At 41.1% G+C, this 19699-nt stretch overlaps 1 protein-coding gene and 1 pseudogene across 3 annotated transcripts in view; one reads left to right on the forward strand and one right to left on the reverse strand.

The window, feature by feature from the left end:
- The window catches only part of ATL3 (atlastin GTPase 3), a 51028-nt gene that overhangs the window by 11573 nt on the left and 19756 nt on the right, over nucleotides 1-19699 (forward strand). For 2 of the 3 annotated variants that reach the window (XM_059403241.1, XM_059403251.1), the window contains exons 2-8: nucleotides 2567-2781; nucleotides 2912-3055; nucleotides 9979-10083; nucleotides 10564-10614; nucleotides 16648-16704; nucleotides 18303-18395; nucleotides 19307-19445. In XM_059403241.1, coding sequence (XP_059259224.1) covers nucleotides 2567-2781; nucleotides 2912-3055; nucleotides 9979-10083; nucleotides 10564-10614; nucleotides 16648-16704; nucleotides 18303-18395; nucleotides 19307-19445 — 804 coding nt within the window. Of the gene's footprint in view, nucleotides 1-159; nucleotides 283-2566; nucleotides 2782-2911; nucleotides 3056-9978; nucleotides 10084-10563; nucleotides 10615-16647; nucleotides 16705-18302; nucleotides 18396-19306; nucleotides 19446-19699 lie in introns of those variants that run through there. The other variant, XM_059403262.1, reaches the window with a different exon arrangement.
- On the reverse strand, nucleotides 4742-4823 carry LOC132008763 (U4 spliceosomal RNA; annotated as a pseudogene).

A 19699-nucleotide genomic window follows, 5' to 3' on the forward strand; every position in this document is an offset into this window, starting at 1 on the left:
GACTTGGTTTGGACCTGCTCTGAGTCTTGTGCAGTACGTAACACTGGTTTATCCATAAGATCTGAGTGAGTTCTTGTTAGTTCTTTTTTCTTTTTTAAGATTTTATTTTTATTTATTTGACAGAGAAAGGGAGCGAGCACAAGCAGGGGGAGCAGAGTGAGAGTGAGAAGCAGACTCCCCACTGAATAGGGGGCTCCATGCGGGACTCGATCCCAGGACCCCAAGATCCTGACCTGAGCGGACAGCAGACGAAGGTGGACGCTTAGCCAACTGAGCCACCAGGTGCCCTCGATAGTTCTTTCATATGAAAGATTGAAGGTCTTTAGGTCTTGGATTCACCTCCTATTGTGGCAGTAAAAAAGACTGCAAGAGATTATTATTATTCACAGAAATGTTTCCTTCTTACCCAGGCAGTAATGGGAAAGAAAGATAGTAATACACATTTATTACAAGGACATCGTGGCAGTTTAAGTATATTTATAACTTGTTTTCCACTAGTTTGATAAAAATATAAAAGTGGGAAGAGCCTTTTGTTACTTTCTGATATTTTAAGTATAAAAAGTGAGTAGTAATTCCCATAGCTCAATGGGTAGAATCTGGCAGGCAAGCTGTTTTGTTGACTTTTTTACTGTGATCACACAGCCTTCAGTGTTTCCCAGACAAAAGCAATTTGGGGACCGTATTTGTGATTTTGGCCATATCTGTTTGCCTGTACTGTGCTTTGCTTAATATTTGTTTTTCAATTTACTTTGAATTGATTCATCTTTTAAACTTAGCATTCTTCTAAGTAGTAAACCATTAAAACATGGTTTTGTTTCCTTATACACATGAAAATACGTAATTATTAAAACAATGTCCTTTTAACTACATGAAAACATCTTTTATACCAGTGCTGCATACTTATACTTCGGGAAATAGTGCTTTGCTTCATCCCTGAGGCCACACTGGTAGTTTTTTGTAAACTTTCTGTAAATCCATAGCTGCTGAGTGGCTCTGTGAATTTCAAGGAATTGATATCTTTCTGCTTTCAACTTTGGTAGGGAAACTACTAGTTAGTGCTTAATTGTGAGGTAAAGAATTAATTGCCCCTAAAATGTTGACTAGGTTGTTAAGAGTGATCTGCAAGGGGCGCCTGGGTGGCTCAGTGGGTTAAGCCTCTACCTTCGGCTCAGGTCATGATTTCAGGGTCCTGGGATCAAGCCCCATCAGGCTCTCTACTCAGCAGGGAGCCGGATTCCTCTTCTCTCTCTGCCTGCCTCTCTGCCTACTTGTGATCTCTGTCAAATAAATAAATCAAATCTTAAAAAAAAAAAGTGATCTGCAAGTCCTAGCACATAAAGAGCGTTTTGAGCTTTTCTCCGGAACATGTTGGATAAGACATTTAAATTTTGTAGCCCTAGTTTCCTTATTTTTAAAGATGAGGCTGTATTATTTACCACATGGGGTTATTCTGAAGATTAAATAAAATGTATGTTAAAAGGCTTAGCAGTGGCAGGCACCCTTATCTACTGTTGATGGACATTTGGATTGTTTCTGCTTTGGGACTATTTTGAATAAAGTTGATGTGAATCTTTTTTTTTTCTTTTTTTTAAGATTTTATTTATTGGGGTACCTGGGTGGCTCAGAGGGTTAAGCATCTGCCTTCGGTTCAGGTCGTGATCTTAGGATCCTGGGATTGAGCCCTGCCTCAGGCTCTCTGCTCATCTTTAAAGATTTTATTTATTTGAGGGAGAGAGAGTAAGAAGAAAAGAGGGCACGAGCAGGGAGGAGGGGCCAAGGGAGAAGGAGAGGCAGGGAGCCTGACCTGGGACTTGATCCAAGGACCCTGGGATCATGACCTGACCCAAAGGCAGACGCTTAACTGGCTGAGCTTACCTAGGTGCCCTGCTTATTACTGTTTTAAAATTGGAATATTTGTCCTTTTCTTAAGAAATTCTATATTGAGGGGCGCCTGGGTGGCTCAGTGGGTCAAGCCTCTGCCTTCGGCTCAGGTCATGATCCCAGGGGCCTGGGATCGAGTCCCGCATTGGGCTCTCTGCTCAGCAGGGAGCCTGCTTCTCCTCATCTCTCTCTCTGTCTGTCTCTCTGCCTATTTGTGATCTCTCTCTGTCAAATAAATAAATAAAATCTTAAAAAAAAAAAAAGAAATTCTATATTGACTGTGGATGTGAGTCTTTTGGATATAGGTGTTTTCTCCTAGTCTGTGGCTTTCATTTTTACTTTCTCTTCATGATGTCTTTTTTAAAATTTAAATTCAGTTAATTAACATATAATGTATTATTGGTTTCAGAGGTAGAGGTCAGTGATTCATCAGTTTTATGTAACACCCAGGGCTCATTACATCACGGGCCCTCCTTAATGTCTATCACCCAGTTACCCGATCCTCCCATTAATGATGTCTTTTAATGAACAAAAACTCTTAATTTTAATGGAGTCTAATTTGTCATTTTTTCTTTTATTGTTTGTGCTTTTGTGTCATTTAAAAAGTTTTTGCTTTTCCCATGTTCAAAAATACAAATTTAAAAAAGATTTGAAACTAATTTTCTTTTTCTCTACAACAATCTAGGTGATGCCATGGAGAGTGGAAAGCCTGGCCCAGTGCAGGTTGTTTTGGTTCAGAAAGACCAGCATTCCTATGAGCTAGAAGAGAAAGCCTTGGCCAGCATTCTCTTGCAGGACCACATCCGAGACCTTGATGTGGTGGTGGTGTCGGTGGCTGGTGCCTTCCGAAAGGGCAAGTCCTTCTTCCTGGACTTCATGCTACGATATTTATATTTCCAGGTAAATTTGAATTGTTTCATTTCAGATTGGAAAATATCCAAAAGAGCAAAATAAGCTCGTCGATTATCCTTGATATGTAAAATTACTCAAAATTTAAGACTTAATGGAAATTTCTTTTTTTTTCCTATAGAAGGAAGGTGGCCATTCAAATTGGTTGGGTGACTCAGAAGAACCATTAACAGGGTTTTCATGGAGAGGGGGCTCTGACCCAGAAACAACAGGGATTCAGATCTGGAGTGAAGTTTTTACTGTGGAGAAGCCGGGTGGGAAGAAGGTAAGGAAGAAAAGACTTGTTAATTAACAAAAACAGCAACAGGACAAGAACTTTAATGTGTACTCTGATAATTCATCTGAAAATAATGTAAGTGCATGGTTTAAAAATAGCACGAGTATATTTTAAAAGGTTAAATAGTAATAGGTTTCTTTTTTTTATTTAAGTTTTTTTTTTTTAACTTTCTTAAAAAATATTTTATTCATTTATTTGATAAACAGAGATCACAAGTAGGCAGAGAAACAGGCAGAGAGAGAGGAGGAAGCAGGCTCCCTGCTGAGCAGAGAGCCCGATGTGGGGCTCAATCCCAGGACCCTGAGATCATGACCTGAGCCGAAAGCAGAGGCTTTAACCCACTGAGCCACCCAGGCACCCCAATGAACTAATATTGATATACTATTATTAACTAAAGCCCATGCTTTGCATTAGGGTTCCCTCTTTGTGTTTATGGTCTCTGGGTTTCCATAAGTGTGTAATAGTGTGCAGCTGCCATTGCTGTCTCAGACAGTAGGAACACTGCCGGAAAACCCTGTGCTCTGCCTGTTTGCTCCCGCCTCCTCCTCAACTCCTGGCGACCACTGATCTTCACACTGTCTCCAGAAATCTGCATTTTCTAGAATGTCATGTAGTTGGAATCATACAATGTGTAGTCTTTTCTGATTGCCTTCTTTCATTTAGCAGTGTGCTTTCATGGTTCCTCAGTTTTTTTATAACTTGATAGCTCTTTTCTTTTTATCGTTGAATAATATTCCATTGTCTGAACATACCACGGTGTATCCATTCACCTTCTGAAATACTTCTTTTCTTTTTTTCTGAAATACTTCTTGTTTGCTTCCAGTTTTGACAATTATGAATAAAGCTGCTGTGTAAGCATTTATGTTGAAACATAAGTTTCAACTAATTTGGGTAAATACCAAGGACATTGTCGGATTGTATGGCAAGGTGATTTTTAGTTTTGTAAGAAACTGTCAAACTGTCTTCCAAAGAGTACCTGTATCATTTTGCATTTTTTCCAGCAACGAATGTGAAAGTTCTCTTGTTCTGTATCCTTGTCAGCATTTGATGTTGTCAGTCTTCTTGATTTTTGCCATTCCAGTAGAGGTGTAGGGATAGCTCATTGTTGCATTTCTACTCTTTTAAAAAATATTATGTTCAGACATTCAGCAGGATCAGGAGAGCTTTTAAAAATCAATATAATATTGGGTAAATGTCATACGAATAAGCAGTTCTTTAGAAGTTACCCAAATAACAGTTTTGCGTGGTTTTCTTGTTTTTTAATATAGCTGGTGAGATTTTAGCTTACAATTTATCTGGCTAAAGAAATAGATAATTTGGGGGGGCACCTGGGTGGTGGCTCAGTTGGTCAAGTATCGACTCTTAATTCTGGCTCGGGTCGTGACCTCAGGATGATGATGTCAAGCCTCTGCTTGTGCATTCTTTCTTCCTCTCCTAAATAAATAAAATCTTTTAAAAAAGTAGATTATTTGTTTTTACTTTTTAATTGAAAATCTACATTCTTAAATATGTGGCTCCAGTTTATTCTTTTTAACTGTTATGTGGTTGTCTTCATATGAATATATCTTTTTTTATTTGCCCATTTACCCACTGGTGAACATGTAGATTGTTTCTTTCTTTCTTTCTTTCTTTTTTTTAATTTTTATAATCCTTGCTACAGTGAATGATCTGTTAAATGTCTCCTTGAGTTTTCAATTAGCAATAATCGCGCCTCGGATAAACCTCATTGGCTACGATACTGCCACTGCGCAAAGCTTAAATGTCTCCTTGAGTAAATGTGCAAGCGTGACTCCAGGTTCTGTGAACTCTGACCATGACCCGTTAATGGTAGAGAAATCAATTTATTGGCTCATGACCAGTATTTAAAAAGAAAAAACTAGAGGGATGCCTGGGTGGCTCATTGGATTAAGCGTCTGCCTTTGGCTCAGGCCATGATCTTGGGGTCCTGGGATCGAACTCCGCATCGGGCTCTAGCCTGCTTCCTCCTCTACCTCTGTCTGCTGCTCTGCCTACTTGTGATCTCTGTCTGTCAAATAAATAAGTAAAACATTAAAAAAAGAACTAGAACAGTAGAAAAGTGGTAGAGTGCAGTACACAGATAAATTTAGTTTTAGCCTTATGTATGTGTATATTTAGTCAGAATGTTAAGTATACTTTTCTTTCTCTTTGTTCTGGTTCAGAACATTAGAAAGCCACTTGGAAGTGGAATTGCTAGGTCCAAGAGGCCCATTCCGCCTTTTTCTAGCTTCTGCCAAATTGTTCTTGACAGTATTTATGAGAGTTTACCATTTCACTGCATGAAAGAATACCATTTCCCCCAAATATCCAGCACTTAGTATCTGAGTGTATGTATGACTCCTGTTCCTCCAGAGCCTGTCTTTAGTCTTCTTATTTCCCTGATACAGGCTTATTTTTCTAGTTAGTAAGTATATGCCAGTTTGAGCTCTTTTTCATTGAGATCTAAGTCATATATCATAAAATTTATGCTTTAAAAGTACATAATTCAGCAGTTTTTAGTATAGTCATGAGGCTGAGCAAGTATCACCACCATCTACTTCTGGAAGATTTTCATCACCCCAGAAAGAAACTCACTTCTCATTAGCAGTCACTCCCCATTTCCCTCCTATCCCAGTCCCTGGCCACTGCTGATCTACTTTCCTTCTCCACGGATCTGTTTGCCTCCTCTGGGCATTTCATACAAACAGAGTCATACAATCTGCGGTCTCTGTGTTTGGCCTCCCTGACCCCTCTACCCAACCAGCCTGGTGCTGGTGATTCCAGCCCAGTGCCCTCAAGACCCATCCATGATGTAGAATGCATCAGTACTTCATTTCTTCTTGTGGCTGCATAATGCTGTGTTGTGTGGACGTGTCACACTTTATCTTTTCATCATTTGAAGGATGCTTGGGTTATTTTTACGTTGTGGTTATTACGAATCATGCTACCATGAACATTCATGTACCAGTATTGGTGTGAACATATCCTTTCTTTTTCCTTGTTTTTACTGTGGTAAAAGCACTTAACATGAGTTCTACCCTTTTAATAACATTAGTATGCGGTGTAATATTGTCAGCTATGGGCACCGTGTTGTGTAGCAGATTTCAAGAACCCATTCGTCTTGCATCACAGAAACTTTATACCCATTAAACAAGTCCCGTTTCCCCTTCTCCCCTGCCAACCACCATTCTTCTCTCTATTTCTCTGAGTTTGACTATTCAGATACCTCACATAAGTGGAATCAAGAAGTATTTGTCCTTCTGTGACTGGCTTATCTCAGCTAATATCCTTCGGGTTCATTCGTGTCGTCGCACATGGCGGGATTCCTTCCTCTTTAAGGCTCAGTGGTATTCCATTGTAGGTAGATACCACATTTCTCTGTTCCTTCATCAGCTGATGGGCATTTACGTTGTTTCCATGTCTGGGCTCTTGTGAATCATGCGGCAGCGAACCTGGGAATGGAGGTATCTCGAGATACTGGTCTGAATTCTTTTGGGTATATACCCAAGGAGGATTTGCTGGATCATAAAGTAGTTCTATTTTTATTTTTAAAATTTTATTATTATTATTTTAAAAGATTTTATTTATTTATTTGACAGACACACAGCAAGAGAGGGAACACAAGCAGATGGAGTGGGAGCGGGAGAAACAGGCTTCCCACTGAGCAGGGAGCCCAGTGTGGGGCCTGATCGCAGTATGTGGGATCATGACCTGAGGCGAAGGCAGATGCTTCACTTGACTGAGCCATGCAGGCGCCCCAAGTAGTTCTATTTTTAATTTTTTGAGGAAGCTCCATTCTATTTTCCACAGCAGCTGTATGATCAGAGGCTCTGATTTCTCCACATCCTCACCAACACTTATTATTTCTCTCTTTTTTTCAAAGTAATCTCTGTGCCCAGCCTGGGGCTTGAACTCATGACCTTGAGATCAAGAGTCACCTGCTCTACCGACTGAGCCAGCCAGGTGCCCCTATTTCTCTTGTTTTTTGATAATACCCATTTTAGTAGGTGTGAAAGGGTATCTCATTGTGATTTTGATTTCTTTTTTCCTTTTTTTTTTTTTAGATTTTATTTATTTTTATTTGAGAGAGAGGTAGTGAGAGAGCATGAGCAAGGGGAGAGGGAGAAGCAGGTTTCCCACTGAGCAGGGAGCCGGATGATGGGCTCGATCCCAGAATCCTGGGATCATGACCTGAGGGCAATTGCCTAATGGACTGAGCCACCCAACATCCCTGATTTGTGTTTTCCTGATGATGAGTGATATTGAGTACCTTTTCACATACCTGTTGGCCATTCGTATGTCATCTTTGGAGAAATGTCTATTCAAGTCCTTTATTTAATTAGATTATTCTAATTAGAATGATCTTTCCTTCCTGATGAGTTGTAGGATTAAACATGTTTTCATTACTTCTGGGAATATATGTGGGAGTAGAGTTTCTGGGTTGTATGGGAACTCCATAGCTAACCTTCGAAAAACTGCAGAAATGCTTCCCAAAGCAGCTGTAGCACCCAGCATTCTCACTGGAAATGCAGGAAGCTCCCAGGCTTGCCATATGCTTGCCACACCTGATCTTGTTGGTCTTTTTGATTATAGTCTAGTAGGTGGGAAGTTGTATCTCATGGTGGTTTTATTTTTCTAATTAAAAATTTGTTTTTAATTTTTTTGTTTTTTAAAAGATTTTATTTATTTATTTGATAGAGAGAGAGATCACAAGTAGGCAGACAGGCAGGCAGAGGGAGAGGGCAAAGCAGGCTCCCTGCTCGGGACTTGATCCCAGGACCCTGAGGTCATGACCTGAGCTGAAGGCAGAGGCTTAACCCACTGAGCCTCCCAGGCACCCCAAAATTCTTTTTTAATTCTTGAAGTATAGTTGAGATACCTATAACTTAACTGTTAGATTACTTTCAACCTCTTGATTTGATAGTTCTGTACATTATTCATTGCTCACTGTGGTAGTGTAGTCCTCATCTGTTGCCACACAGTGTTACTACAATATCGTTGATTATATTCCACATGCTGTACTTTTCATCTTTTTAACTTCTTTTATTACTGGAAGTTTGTACCTCTGAGTCCCCTTCACTTATTTCATCTGTCCTCCTATCCACCTCCCTCTGGCAACCACTAGTTCTCTGTATTCAAGAGTACTTTTGTTTTTTAGATTCTACATATAAGTGAAATTGTATGTCTTTCTAAGTCTCACTTATTTCACTTAGCTTAATACTCACTGGGTCCATCCATGTTGTTGCAAATGGCAAGATTTCTCTTTCTCTTTTTTTTTTTAATGGCTGAGTAATATTCAAAGATGTATACCACGTCTTCTCTATCCAGTTATGTATTGGTGGACACTTGGGCTGCTTCCATATCTTGGCTCTTGTAAATAAGGCCCCAGTAGACACGGGGGGGTGCATGTACCTTTTCATATTAGTGTTTTCGTTTTCTTCGTGTAAATACCCAGTGGTGGAACTAATTGGATCATATGGTATTTCTATTTTTAGTTTTTTTGAGGAACCTCCCTACTGTTTTCTAAGGTAGCTGTACCAGTTTGTATTCCTGCCAGTGGTGGTTGAGTGTTCTTTATTCTCCACGTCCTCATCAATACTTGTTATTTATTTTTAATTTTTTGAGGAAATTCCATACTCTTTTCCACAGTGGTTACACCAGTTTACATTTTCACCAACAGTGTATGAGGGTTCTGTTTTCTTCACAATGTCACCAACGCTTATTTTATAATTTTATTTTTTATTATTAATCCCTATACCAGTGTGGGGCTTGAACTCATGACCCTGAGATCAAGAGTTGCATGCTCTGCCTACTCAGCCAGCCAGGCACCCCAGGTTATTTCTTTTTGATACTGTCCATTCTGACTGATATCTCATTGTGGTTTCGATTTGTATTTCCCTGATGATTATTAATGAGGTTGAGCATCTTTTCATGTGTCCGTTGGCCATTTGTATGTCTTTTTGGGAAAAATGTCTACTCAGATCCTCTGCCCACTTTTTATTTTTATTTATTTATTTATTTAAAAGATTTTATTTATTTATTTTACAGAGAGAGATCACAGGTAGACAGAGAGGCAGGCAGAGAGAGAGAGAGGGAAGCAGGCTCCCTGCTGAGCAGAGAGCCCGATGTGGGACTCTATCCCAGGACCCTGAGATCATGACCTGAGCCAAAGGCAGCAGCTTAACCCACTGAACCACTCAGGCGCCCTCCTCTGCCTACTTTTTAATCAGAATGTTTCCTTTTTGGTGTTGAGTTGTAGAAGTTCTTTATATATTTAGGTATTAACCCCTTACCAGATACATCATTTGCAGATATTTTCTCCTATTCTGTAGTGCCTTTTTGTTTTGTTGATCATTAACTTTGCTATATAAAAGCTTTTTTTTTTTAATTAAAAATTTTTAAATTTTGTTTGAGGCTGGCTAGAAACTTTATTTGGTTTGATCTTATCTTTCTATTTGGCATAATGCTTTCTTTTGCATGGATTTTTACATTTGTACTACCACAGTGGGGATTAGGGGTATGAAAATAAACTCAAAAATATAAAATGAGATTAATGGGACCTGATATATAAGTAACAGAAAAGTGATAATCATATTATTACTTTTGTGAATACTTTTGTGAATTACTTTTGTGAATGACTGGCTTGGTAAGTGGGTTAATCTGTCTCAACATTTGACTCTTTTAATTGATGGGGCTCTGTGGGTCCCTGTTTCATACCATCTCATCAGGTCAGAGCAGATAATCTCCAGGAAAATTCTCTGATCAAGACAAGGCACTTCAATAACTACTTTTCTGTAGAATTACAAACAGGTGCCAAAGCCTCATTTAATTGTTACCTGTATTTCTCAGTTTCTTCTCTATGTTTTTCCCCTTCTCACGCTAGCATATCTTGTTGGTATTTCCCTTTCTCTTAGGTTGCAGTTGTTCTGATGGATACCCAGGGGGCGTTTGACAGCCAGTCTACTGTGAAGGACTGTGCCACCATCTTCGCTCTAAGCACCATGACTAGTTCTGTTCAGGTATCACCACTTGATTAAGATAAAAGTTTGCAGAGGAAATAAGGCAGAGGGAGAGTACATCTGTTTTCAATTGTTCTGTTACCACAATGCCTAGGTGATGTGTAAATGTTCTTTTTGGGCTATAGCTATAAATTAAGCTCAAGAAAGAGCTTACCTGTTTTTCCAGTTCGGTTATAAGTATGTATAAAATACTCCAAGAAGAGTCTGAAAAGTGGAAATTGAAATTATTTTAATTACATAGGAAATAGAGATTTGGTAAGAACTTAGGAAAACTGATTTTAAGCTGTAAAGGAAGAATTAGGTGGTTTCAACATTATATGCATAGTTTTCCAAAAGACAGGTAATATTGTTTGAGCAGAACTCATGTTCTTAGGGGTAAACCTTTAGTTGTACAAAGCTTCTTTTCAATGCTCTAGGCTTATTTGGGATTCCTTTGAAGTGAAGCTAGAGTGGTTATCAATCTGGATTTTTCTTTTCTAGATTTATAATTTGTCCCAGAACATTCAGGAAGACGATCTTCAGCAGCTACAGGTATGTATTCATCATAAAAACTTTAACGTCATAATGTATCATTTGAAAGTTTTAAGACGAAGGGAAATTTTAAAGCTGAATAGGTTTAGTAATGGATTGAACTATGGGGAGGAGGTTTTTGGCTCACAGTGGTCCTGCACCCTGTTACTGCGGGATAATCAGGGTAGGCCTTACTGAGTTGAGCACAGAACCCAAGAAAGTGAGAGAGTAAGTCCTGCTGTATATCTGGGGAGGAAGTGATATAGGACAGGGGGCAGCAAGAAGAAACACCTGAACTGGAGGGTGCTTGGCAGGATTGAGGAACAGCAAGGAGGCCAGTGGTTAGGACTAGGAGGTGTGATAGGAGGAGGCATGTGTGTGTGTGTGTGTGTGTACACGATGTGGAGGGACAGGAGAGGGAGAATCTTTTTTTTTTTTTTTTAAGATTTTATTTATTTATTTGACAGACAGAGATCACAAGTAGGCAGAGAGGCAGGCAGAGAGAGAGAGAGGAGGAAGCAGGCTCTCCGCGGAGCGGACAGCCCGATGCGGGGCTCGATCCCAGGACCCTGGGATCATGACCTGAGCCGAAGGCAGAGGCTTTAACCCACTGAGCCACCCAGGCGCCCCAGGAGAGGGAGAATCTTAAGCAGACTCCCTGCTGAGTGCGGAGCCTGATGTGGGCCTGATCTCACAACCCTGAGATCATGACCTGAGGCAAAAATCAAGAGTCAGGCTCTTCACCACTGAGCCACCCAGGTGCCCTGTGACAGGAGGAGGCTTAGTGATAAAGTCAGGGAGGCATTTAGGTCCTGCTGATGCTTGACCTTTGCCAAGGGCTTGGGCTTTTCGTCACAGGGAATGGGTGTAGGAGGCATGTTTTGAGGAGAGGAGCGATATTTAAGCAGAGGATCACTCTGGCTGTTTAGATATATAGGGACAGGTGTGCATTCAGTGACGCTGTTGCAAAAATCCAGGTGAGGCTAGGAATGGTCATTTATAAAATGCATAGCATTACGTGCTTAGAAAAGAGTATGTCTTAATAACTGTGAGCCGTTATTTATTATTACTGTTACTACTACTACTATTAGTCATTGTCTTTTGTTCTCCATGCAGCCCTTCTTACATGTTATTCCTGTAAAATACTCTTCCAGGGGTATTCCAGAGTTGAATGCAATTCTTGGCCTGTTTTTCTGATCGCACTTGTCCCTTTGACATTCAAGAAAACATATCGACATGCAGAGTAGTAAGGGTGTCATTTATTATGGGGATCACTTTGAGTTAGCTCTAATTTATAGTCCTTTAAAAAGCAAAGAAAATAATTCCTCAACTTTGGCTTGTACTTTATAACTGGTGGTTCCGCTCTGGGGGTTGGGAGCTGTTGTTCCTGAAACATTTCCAGCAAGACCCGAGTTGGACACCTTTTCACCTGACACTTCTTTGTATTCTCCTTCGTTTCGCACACGTTTTTGGACACCGAGCTTGTGTGTGGCAGTGGACCCCGTGCCCCAGACACACTCATATTTGAGGTGACGTAGTTCTTTATGGATCGTGTCATCAGTCGGTCAGAGGTCCTCATGAGTAGGCCCAGGTGATGTGTGAGGGCCGCTGTAACAAAATCCCACAGTTCTAGAGTCTGATCGTCAGAACTCAAGCTGTGCATGGGCCGCACCCTCCCGAGCCTGTGGGGCAGAGTTCGTGCTTGACCTTCTGGTTCCTGCTGGTCTGCGGGCCGTCCTTGGCATTCTTTGGCCTTTGCTGTAGGTCTTCAGTCTCTGCTTCTACCATCCCTCTGCGTGTCTCTTTGTCTTTACATTGCATTCTTCTCCCTGTGTCTGTGTGACTTTTTCTTATAAGGGCACCGGTCATGTTGGGTCATCAGGCTCACCCTGATGACCTCATCTTAATGTGACTACCTCTTTGAAGACCCTGTTGCCAATAACGTGTCCTGGTGGAGATCCTCCTTCATTCTAACCCTTCTTCATAGAGGCTGAATTTAGCTCTATCAATTAGTAATAGGACACCTGTCACTCTAGTCGTTTCTGTATTTTTTTTTTAAGATTATGTTTATTTATTTGACAGAAATCACAAGTAGGCAGAGAGGCAGGCAGAGAGGGAGAGGAAGGGAAGCAGGCTCCCTGCTGAGCAGAGAGCCCGATATAGGGCTTGATCCCAGGACCCTGAGACCATGACCTGAGCTGAAGGCAGAGGCCCAACCCACTGAACCACCCAGGCGCCCCTGTTTTTGTTTTTAAGATTTATTTATTTGAGAGAGAATGAGAGAGAGCATGAGAGGGGAGGAGGTCAGAGGGAGAAGGAGACTTCCTGCTGAGCTTGGAGCCTGATGTGGGACTCAGTCCTGGGACCCTGGCATCATGACCTGAGCCGAAGGCAGTCGCTGAACCAGCTGAACTACCCAGGCGCCCAAGGGTTCCCTTTTTGCCACATTCTCACCAACACTTAATATTTTTCTTTTTGGTAAATATTCATTCTAATAGGTGTGAGGAGGTTTCTCATTATGGTTTTATTTTCATTTCCCTGAGATTATTGATGGTGAGCATTTTTTAATGTACCCATTGGCCATGAAGTACCAGATGGGTATATCTTCCTTGCAAAATGTCTGCTTAGACCCTCTGCCCATTTTTAAATTGGATTGTGGGGTTTTTGTTTTTGTTTTGTTTTTTTTTTTCCTGTTGAGGTGTACTAATTCTTTATATACTGTGGCTATTAACCTTATCTGAAAAATGATTTTCAAATATTTTCTCTCACTTGGTAGGTTGCTTTTTCATTTTGTTGGTGGTTTTCTTTGCTGTGCAGCTTTTTAGTTTCATGTGTTCCACTTGTGTATTGTGGCTTTTGCTGCCTTTGCTTTTGTTGCCAAATCCAAAAAATCGTTGAGACTTAACATCAGAAAGCTTACCACCTATGTTTTCTTCTTCTTCCCTTTTTTTTTTTAAAGGTTGTATTTATTTATTCAACAGACAGAAATCACAAGTAGGCAGAGAGGCTGGCAGAGAGAGAGGAGGAAGCAGGCTCCCTGCTGAGCAGAGAGCTTGATGAGGGGCTTGACCCCAGGACCCTGGGATCATGACCTGAGCCGAAGGCAGAGGCTTTAACCCAGGTGCCCCACCTGGGTTTTGAGCCACCCAGGCGCCCCACCACCTATGTTTTCTTCTAAGAGTGTTATGGTTTCAGGTTTTATGTCCAAGTTGTTGATCCATTTTGAGTTACTTTTTGTTTGTGGTGTAAGAAGATGGTCCAGTTTCATTCTTTTGCGTGTAGCTGTCCAGTTTTCCCAGCACCATTTGTTGATGAGACTGTCCTTGACTTGTTGTATGTTCTTGGCTTCCTTTTCATAAAGTCAATGGATCATACATGCAGGGGTTTATTTTTTGGAGACTAGAAAGTTAATCTGTTCCATTGATCTTTGTGTCTGTTCTTGTTCCAATATCATACTGTTTTGATTACTATGCCTTTGTAATACAGCTTGAAATCAGGGCCTGGGAATTCTTTTCAGTTCCTTTTGCAGTTGGATCCTATTGAATCTTTTATTTGTTTATCCCCCCCCTTTTGGGGGGAGGTTTATTCTCAATTCTAAACATTCTTCACTGGCTTTCTGAGAAAGAATAGAATGGATACATAGGATACATACATTTTTTGAGTTCTGTTAAGTCTGAGAATATTTTAATTTTATTGTAGAATTGCAGGATAGAATTAATTTTCTTTTAGAATTGAGGGCATTGCTTCATTGCCTTCCAGCTTCCAGTGTTGCTGCTGAAGTCCCACACCATCTGATCCTTTGTATGTGACCTTTTTCTATCTGAAGCTTTTAAGATCTTATTCTTGGCATGAATTTTCATGGTAATGTACCTTGGTGTGGGCCTTTTCTTCAGTCTTTGTAAATGCATATGTTCACCAAGATAAAATGTTGCAGCTGTTGCACCAAGAAAAAACAGGATGCTATTAAAAAGCAACATTCAGAAAACAAACAAAAACTTGGAAATGAACACTGTGTCAGTAAAATTGGAAACTTCAGTAGAGAAGGAGATGGAAGCTAAATTGGAGAAAATCTCCCTTGCGGGCTGAATGAAAGGAGAGAGCAGAAGTCCCACCAGAGGGAGCGAAGCAGAGAGAGAAGGGCAGGGTGGGGGGGCGAGAAGAGGGGAAAAGGGAAGGGGGGGGGGCGCGAGTGGAGGAGAGGGAGAATGGGAGGGCACAACAGATGAGGGAACTTGGAGCACCAGTTCGGGAGAGGTTGTGTCTGTTAATGATGAGAGATGTTTTAGTAAAACATAACAGAGAAAATGGAGGGAAAGAAATTATAAAAGGAATAATATAAGACGATATTCTGGAATTGAAGGATACAGGTTTTCGTCTTTCTTGCTAATAGCTTTTCTCAAAGGTCTGGTGTCCTTGGGCATGTGTATTTAAGAGTGAACTGTTAAAAATCTGACCGGGACCTTTGGCAAGAGGGCTGACCTTGTGACTGCTTCGGATCACAGTGAGGTGACTGTATTTTGTTGCAACCCCTGAATGTCTGTTTGTAACATGTTCTGGGGCTGTCATTTTCCCCAGAGAATTCTTGAAACTCCTGCCTGGGTGGGTAGAAGCTTGGTGTGGTTCCCCCAGGTTGGGAGGCTGAGTCTCACTATTTGGGGTATGTAGACCTTGACCTAAGTGCCCGTTTCCAGTAAAGTAGGGTACTTAACCTTACTCCTTTCGGCTGAAGTATCAAAGTATGAGTTTGGTATCAAAGTGTAAGTTCTTTCTGGTTTATCCCCTCCAGACAGCACACTGCCCATCTTCTGTGGGGGCAGGAAGAGGATTTGGAGCACAGGGAGGGAGCAGGATCTGGGAGTGTAGGTCCTCTCTCCGAAGACTTTTAATGTTTCTTTAGTTGTTAGCCCTGCTCCCTCAGCCCCTCCTTCATGGTGGCTGGTCCTTCTAATTTCTGAGCCTGTCAGGGATTCTACTGAGAGAATCTCCTTCTTTCTTGTTGGCCTGTCTGTCACAGATAAGGCAGAGAAAGCCAAAACCTGAGATAGTTTTCATTGGTCCGTTTTCCTCCCGGAGTGTTTAGGACAACTCTTCTTTGTTGCCATATCATTTCTCATCCCCTTTGTCCTGTGAGTTTATAACTTTTGAACTTCATTTTGCTATATTTTTAGTCAGAGGCTTCATGAGGACATAGAGATGAATGTCTGTGTAAGCCCTGACCTTAGGGAATGTGGTCATTTGGTCCTTTGCCTGGCATACATGCTCTGGGCCCAGTGCTCTTCCTGCTGCCAGAGATGCAGTAGTGCAGGGAACAGACCAACATCTTGCCCTCCTGGAGTGCAAATTCTAGTAGTGAAGACAGAAACTAATCAAAATAAGTAAAGATATAGTATATTAGACAGTGAGACGGGTTAAGGAAAGATATTTAAAAGAGACATGGAGTAAGAAGAATTGTGGGGAAACTTGTAATCTTTGAGACGGATGGTCGGGAAGGCTTCTGTGAGAAGGAGCCATTTGAGTGAAGACGGCAAAGGGTGAAGAAGTGGACTGTGCAGTTATCTGGGGGAGAACCTTACAGCAGAAGGAGGAGTTGGAACAAAGGCTCTAAGGCAGCAGTGTGCACAGCGTATCTGAGGAAGAGTGATCTCACTGGATGGGACTGGCTTTTCTACTGTGAGGTTGGAGGGTTTTAAGCAGAGACATGATGTGATTTAACTGACCTTATAGCAGAGCCATTGTGGCTGCTGTCCTGGGGATAGTCTGGGGATGGAGCAAGGACTGAGGCAGGGAGACCAGTTAGGAAGCTGTTGTGATATTCCAAGCCCCTTGGGAGCTGTGAGTGGTTGGATTCTGGGTTTGCTAATGAATTGGGACATGGAATGTGAGACAGAAGAATAACAGATTATCTTAAGGTTCATGGCTCTCCAGGCTTTTGAAACTGTAGAACTTTGGTCTCATAGTAGCATTGAGTCGTTAAATGGAATCTTCGCTAAATAATAGCCATAGAAATACTTTAAATAATTTGCCTAACAAACCGTTAACTCTTCTTTTTTAAAGCTCTTCACAGAATACGGTCGTCTGGCAATGGATGAAATTTTCCAAAAGCCCTTCCAGGTAGAATGCTAACTGTAAATGTAATTCATGTCTTTGTTTTATTTTATTTTTTTTAAGATTTATTTATTTTAGAGGGTGTGCCTGCGAGTTGGGGGAGGGTAGAGGTCGAGAGAGAATCTCAAGCAGACTCACTGCTGAGCGCTGAGCCTCACATCGGGTTTGATCTCATGACCTGAGCCAAAACCAAGAGTTGAATGCTTAACTGACTGAGCCACCCAGCTGCCCTCATGTCTTTGTTTTAGTTCAGAGATCAGCAAACTGTAGCCCACAGGCCACATCAGGCTAGCTGTCTGTTTTTATGTGACCTATGAGTTAAGAATAGTTTTTATATTTTTAAATGGTTGAAATAAAAAAGTAATACTATTGGGCCACCTGGGTGTCCTTCGGCTCTGGTCACGATCCTCCCAGGGTCCTGGGATTGAGTCCTGCATCTGACTTCCTGCTCAGCAGGGAACCTGCTTCTCCCTCTGCCTCCCTGCTGCTCAAGCTTTCTCTCTCTAGCTTGCTTGCTCCCTCAAAAAAATAATATCTTAAAAAAAAAAAAGAAAGAAAGTACTATTTCATGACATGTATAAATTAGCTGTAGACACTGACTTTTAAGTTGCAGATAAAATTTTATTGGAACACAGTTATACTCATTTGTCTATAGCTGCTGCTATTCTTTTCTTTCTTTTTTTTTAAAGATTTTATTTACTTAATTTGAGAGACAGAGAGCATGTGCAAACAGGGGCAGAGGGAGAAGTGGCTTTCCCAACTGAGCAGGGAGCCTGATTCAATCCCAACACCCTGTGATCATGACTTGAGCTGAAGGCAGACACTTAACCGACTGAGCCACCCAGGGGTCCTCCATAGCTGCTGTTTGTTACAGCAGTTTAAGATATTTGCTCTTAGATCCTTTACGAAAAGGTTTTCTGGCCCCTGCTTTAGCCAGTTGTTTCACAAGGATGAGAATGCATAGTAACCTCAATGTGATTAGGGGAGCATTAAGTACTATTATTTATTATTTAGTTTTCTTTCTAATGTTAAAAAGTAGATCTGATTTCATGATTAGCTGGTACCATGTCCTTTCTTGTCCTTTACTACATTCCTCATGCTTGCCTGTAGAGCAGAGCCTGAATTTAACATCTTCTCCTCGATCTCTTCCTTCTACTCTGGTCAACCCATGGGAACAAAAACAGCCAATAGGATATATTCACCTCACATTTGACTTCTACATGTCCTCCTAGTGCTTATAAAGTTTCTAAGACTTTACAGAAGAAATAAATCCTTCATAATTTCTTGCCGCCTTTGAAAAAGCTGGCTCTTTGCAAAGAAATATTTCAGTCATATTGAAAATGAATGTATGCAGGGGCACCTGGGTGGCTCAGTGGTTAAATCCTCTGCCTTCGGCTCAGGTCATGATCTCAGGGTCCTGGGATCGAGCCCCACATCGGGCTCTCTGCTCAGCGGGGAACCTGCTTCCTCTTCTCTCTCTTCCTGCCTCTCTGCCTACTTGTGATCTCTGCCTGTCAAATAAATAAATAAAATATTAAAAAAAAAAAGAAAAAGAAAATGAATGTATGCAGCCTAATAATATGTTCTGTTCTTTTCCTAAATAGACGCTGATGTTTTTGGTTCGAGACTGGAGTTTCCCTTACGAATACAGCTATGGACTAGAGGGAGGGATGTCCTTTTTGGATAAACGTCTACAGGTGAGTAGAAATATAATCTTCTGAGGAATTACCTATAAAGAAAGTAGTGGTAACTTTCTCATTTGCCTCTAACTGTAGTATTTAAAGCAGAATATGGAAAATTCTGTTAAGTGTATTAAATATTTACGAATATTGGTGCATAATGGTATTCGTGTAGGAGTGAAGAGCCTGGGTATGGAGCAACAGGGATTACAGCAAGGACTCTGGCTTTGAAGGAATTTTGAAGGTCTCTGGACTCTGGTCCAAGCTTTGATCGTGGTTTCTGTTGCACATTTTGCACCAGGTTCTATATGTGCCTCTAGAATGTCATATTCAGGGGCGCCTGGGTGGCTCCATGGGTTAAAGCCTCTGCCCTTGGCTCAGGTCATGATCTCAGGGTCCTGGGATCGAGCCCTACATCAGGGAAGCAGGGCCTGCTTCCTCCTCTCTCTCTGCCTGCCTCTCTGCCTACTTGTGATCTCTGTCAAATAAATAAATAAAATCTTTAAAAAAAAAAGAATGTCATATTCAGAACTTTTGTTCTGTTGTTCTTCAAAATTCTGTTTTGGGGTAGATATAAACAGGCTTAGCTTGCTCTCCGAAAAGTAAAATACAGGAGTCGTTTGTCCATTACTACTAACTAGTTAGATCCTCCTTCATGCCCACAACCATCTCTCATTCTTCGGAAGTGTTGTGCAATACTGTTTATTAAGCAACTCTTCAGTCCCTGTTCTTTGGTTGCTGTGGGAGCCAAACTGTGGTTAATCAAATGTATGCATTTATTGCTTCTAGGGTTCTGAGGTTTCTTACTGGACAAAACGTAGGCTGCTATGATCCATCTGAGTTGGGAAATCTTTTCTTTGTCCTATACTAGTGGTTCCTAGTGAAGAAAAACAAATGGTCTTTTGTAAATTGTTGGTCTTCATTGGCAGGTAAAAGAACATCAACATGAGGAAATTCAGAATGTCCGAAATCACATTCACTCGTGTTTCTCCAACGTCACCTGTTTTCTCCTACCACACCCTGGACTCCAGGTGGCCACAAGCCCTGACTTTGATGGGAAATTGAAAGGTGTGTTACAAATTATGTTACTTTAGATTCAGTTTTTGGAATTAAGTAGTGACCAGAGATTGTCAGGCATAGATCCAGCGAGTGCTGCAGAGGGACAGCACGTTAGCTTAGAGAGACTGGTACTAAGAGTCGGCTTCGGTTTCTGCCTCTGCCTTGGTGTGACCATTAGAGTTCACCTTAACTTTTCCATCTGACATGGTGGTGGTCAGATTCATTAATGATCTGTGTAAGAGGCCTGTTGTAATTACTGGCTT

Source organism: Mustela nigripes, chromosome 1, assembly GCF_022355385.1.
Source record: "Mustela nigripes isolate SB6536 chromosome 1, MUSNIG.SB6536, whole genome shotgun sequence".
In the NCBI taxonomy this organism is placed as follows: Eukaryota; Metazoa; Chordata; class Mammalia; order Carnivora; family Mustelidae; genus Mustela; species Mustela nigripes.